This window comes from Etheostoma spectabile, chromosome 20 (assembly GCF_008692095.1).
Source record: "Etheostoma spectabile isolate EspeVRDwgs_2016 chromosome 20, UIUC_Espe_1.0, whole genome shotgun sequence".
Lineage (NCBI taxonomy): Eukaryota > Metazoa > Chordata > Actinopteri > Perciformes > Percidae > Etheostoma > Etheostoma spectabile.
In genome coordinates, this window is record NC_045752.1 from 11,757,568 (window position 1) to 11,761,614 (window position 4,047).

Here is a 4,047-nt window from a genome sequence, read left to right on the forward strand (position 1 = left end):
TATATATATATATATATATATATATAAATAAATTCATTTAGCTTCAAATGCATTTGGTTCAGGAAGTTCTTTAAAAGTGTTGATAACTGGAAGCAAGGCAAAGTAAAGTCATCACTTTACTAGTGTCAAGATAATGATCCAGAGAGATTTGTGAGATTGAATTTTAGAGTTTAAAATGATATCACCCTCATCACAAAGCTTCTTTTCATTGTACAAATATAAAATGTGGATCTTCAATCTCCGTGAGCTTTCATGTCTAAACTATAACACCATGGATGAGCGTACATAGTCCACAGTCCAATTTAAAAAACCATGTTCTTAATAGTCTATAGTCAACATGGACAACACTAGTGTTAGATGTGTACCCTCTTCACAGGTCCACACATTGTAGGGCTGAATGTACGTCCCACCCACAGTGGTATCGTCTCTGGAGCCGGCTACATCAGCTGTTCGTAAGATCAAACTTAAAACATAAATGTACCGCAAATGTTTAAAGGGGCTGTACTGAAGTACTGAAAAGAAGAAAAAAAACACAGACCAATCGTTAATACGTGAAATACGTATTAAGCACACGCAGCCAGACTGGTTTTCAAAACACACACACACACACACACACACACACACACACACACACAAATAAAATATATACAGTATTTAGAAAATATATTTATACATCAGTACACACACACACACATATATATATATATACTGTATATACACATACATATACAGTACATATACACACACACTCGACACTCATACTTATATTATATACACTTATATTTTGACATTATGTTACACCTTGTTATGCTACAATGACTGTTTGTACTGTTGTTTGTTTTCGTTTGCAAGTCTTTACTGATTAAGTTATTCCTTGAGTTTAATGGTGCAATCCAAATTTAGTAAATAGTTTGAAAGTATGTGGCAGTTACAAAGAACTTTAAAAGCCCTTTACACACAGCGATGGATTACCAAAAAGCTGGTGCAACCCAATCCTGTACACTAACCACAGATTAGGACTTTAATCACTTCGTAACGAATGAGACTTTGTTCCTTGTTTTTAACCATTTGATTTGCAAATGCAATTGAAATTGTAAAGTAGTGGAAAAAACATGCTGAAAGGAGACATGGTGAGTGGATGGCTTTCTAACCTCTGGACATCATTGACCAGCTGGGTTTGCAGCAGGAGATCTCTCTTGGGCAGCAAGTGATCACAGATTAGGTTCTGATTGGTTCGCACAGCTACGCCGTTACACACACAAAGCGAGCAGAGCACATCTAGAATCTAAAAAACGAAAGTGAGGCAGCAGGGAGGAAAATAAGCAACATTATCGAGATGAAGAGCACAACAGTATCACATTGACCTCACTGTCCCTATTACAACCTGGTTATGAATCCATACCTTTCCAGAAATAACTTATTATCTTTGTTCCTAATCACTGTCCAGGTTGCTGCTCTAGGGACAGACGTTTTTTCATGCAACCCCTGCTTAATTACTTAGAGATGCTTATTGGGGGCAAAAACATGTCCAATAATATTCCGTTGATATTATTTTAGCAAAGCTGTAGAATTAAATGGGCCAGGAAGCTCAGCCAAGGGCGACAGGCCACCTTTCTCCTTGGCTCTTTTCTCTTGCTTCTAGAGCTAAATTATACACTCAGGCTGATTTATGACCCAGGCCAGCTGACTGCTTGCTCCTGATCTACTTTTACTGTTAAACTGATTGATTCATGATGAGGACACAATGAAACCAAACCCCTGGGAACCTGCTGTCGAAGATGGAAGTTTAAATGCTAGTGTAAGTTAAGCACAGTGAATTAGTAGCAGAAGACAAAAGGTGACAAAAAAGCCCAAAGGGAACGGTTATGAAAATAAATATGCATCCAATGACGCATTGTGGTGAGTCTAATGAGGAAAGAACGAGAGATGGCTGGAGGCAAGATAAACAGCCCCTTTAGGTGGTTGTTGTGTGCTTTCTTGCTTGACTAAAGGTTTATGCCAACATTTGACTTACTGGAAATATTTCAGTATATATTAAAAGTTCAACATTTTGAAAAACACAGTTATTTGCTTTTTTACAGACAGTAAGGTGAGAAGATTGACACCACGCCTTCAGATAAAATTAAAACTTGAGCCAGCAGCCAGTTAGCTTAGCTTCTTAGCGTAACGGAAACAGGGAAACAGCTAGCCTGGCCTGGCTTTCTCCAAATTAGGTAATAAAATCTACCTATTAGCATCCCTTAAGATCACTAGTTTAAACGTTATATCTCATTTGTTTAATCCATACAAAAAAGGAAATGCATAAACACCAATTTGCAATTTAACAGGGGATTATGTGCCGGCTTATTTTTGTGGTCAGGAGTTGTTGCTACATATTTACCTTACAGACGTTTGCACGGTATAGATTATTACCGGCGGGCCGATATTAGGCATATTATCGTATCGGCATTTATAAAGGATGATAAATGATTTTTTTCCTTGTAAATATTCATTAATCAGAATAATTTATAATGACAAATAAATTATTCTGATAAATGAATATTTAAAAAATAAAACAAAAACGGACACCCTTCAACCATGTTATGAGTGTTGACGTTGCATAGTTTGTCCACCAGAGGACACTCTACAACGTCCCTGTTTGCAACTCTGATAAACGGATCGAGCGTTCTCAGTTACAAATAAAGTTGGATTGCAACACTCTTTGATTATTATTTTTTTGTTATTGTGTTTTTGTTTTGTTTAACTTTCATATGTTAAGTTTGTATTTTTATACATTTTATTTATCAGAACTAATATATTTTGATGTTCCTCTGTGTTGTTGTGAAGTTTATTTTTAAACTGTGTTATATTATTTTAGTGAGGACTCATAAATAATTACAAATAACTAATGTTAGGGAAATCCATTTATGTTTAATTACGCTTTTCTGATTATTTTTTTTTAATATTTCTGCCGATATTTTGGACTATCAGATTTTTAAATCACCAAATATTTGTATCGTATTGGCCTTAAAAATCCGGCAAGGCTCTAGTACAGATCTTGTTATCTAATTTAGCAAGAAAGCAAATAAGAGCATTTCTCAAAATGTCAAACTATTTCTTTAAGAATATATTTATATTTGTTTTTCTACCTTATTCTAATTTGCATGTGTGATTTCCTTTCACCAAGACCTTTATTTTCTACTTGGGTTCATTTAACAGTCTACTTGTTCATCAACCACATTATACACAAAAATACAGCCCAGATACGTCATTATCTTACATCACAGTGGGGATTGTTCCCCAAATTAACATTTGACTGTAGAAGCACCACTTGCTGCTCACCTTGTGGTTGCGTCCGTGCTTGTAGAGCAGAGATATGATGGACTTGATGTGTCCTCTCTGGATAATGTTGAGGGCCTCGGGGCTCTCGATTAGAATGCAGTGCAGAACTTCCAGGATGCCTACACAGCCGCAAATTCATCAATTAGTTAACAGGCGCAGAAGAGAAAGACACACCAGAGGACACTTGTCAAAGTGATATCCTGGCTGCATGGATTACCAGTGAACACCAATCGTTATCATACATTTAAAAAAGAACGGAAACTTTATCATTTCTAAGCAAGCAGTGTCATCTTTTTACATCTTTTAAGACTCCCTGTTGAGGAGTGCTGCATTGCCACTGAAGGACTGGATAGCTCTGTGATGTCTTACTGACAGAAAAAATGCAAGTTATGTCACAATGCCTTTTCACTGGAGGCTCAGTATGTGTGAGGATGACAACGAGCATACCTGAAGAAGACTCCAGTCTCTCCAGCTTGCTAACCAGCCAGTCCAAGTTGTTGGAGAACTGGGTGCAGTTGTTTCTGTTCCCTCTTATTAACGCAGCTGCAGGAAACAAGCAAAGTGTGCATGTGTCACATTTTATAGGAAATAAAACAGGCTTTCTGGGTAAAGTAGTTTGATAGATCCTCTTCAGTGCAACAGCAAAAACAATTTTGCCCAAATGTGGACACATTAAATGCATGCCCAAAGATATGGACAGTTGAGCTTTGACACCCTTATGCGTAT

The 4,047-nt window shown here is 36.9% G+C and overlaps 1 protein-coding gene across 13 annotated transcripts in view; it reads right to left on the minus strand.

Moving 5' to 3' along the window:
* LOC116669685 (ryanodine receptor 3) overlaps positions 1-4,047 on the minus strand; it is a 109,869-nt gene that overhangs the window by 63,166 nt on the left and 42,656 nt on the right. For all 13 annotated transcript variants that reach the window (XM_032499668.1, XM_032499664.1, XM_032499663.1 and 10 more), the window contains 3 exons: positions 3,769-3,864; positions 3,322-3,440; positions 1,152-1,285 (listed from right to left, as the gene is read on the minus strand). In XM_032499668.1, the coding sequence (XP_032355559.1) occupies positions 1,152-1,285; positions 3,322-3,440; positions 3,769-3,864 (349 nt within the window). The remainder of the gene's footprint in view (positions 1-1,151; positions 1,286-3,321; positions 3,441-3,768; positions 3,865-4,047) is intronic.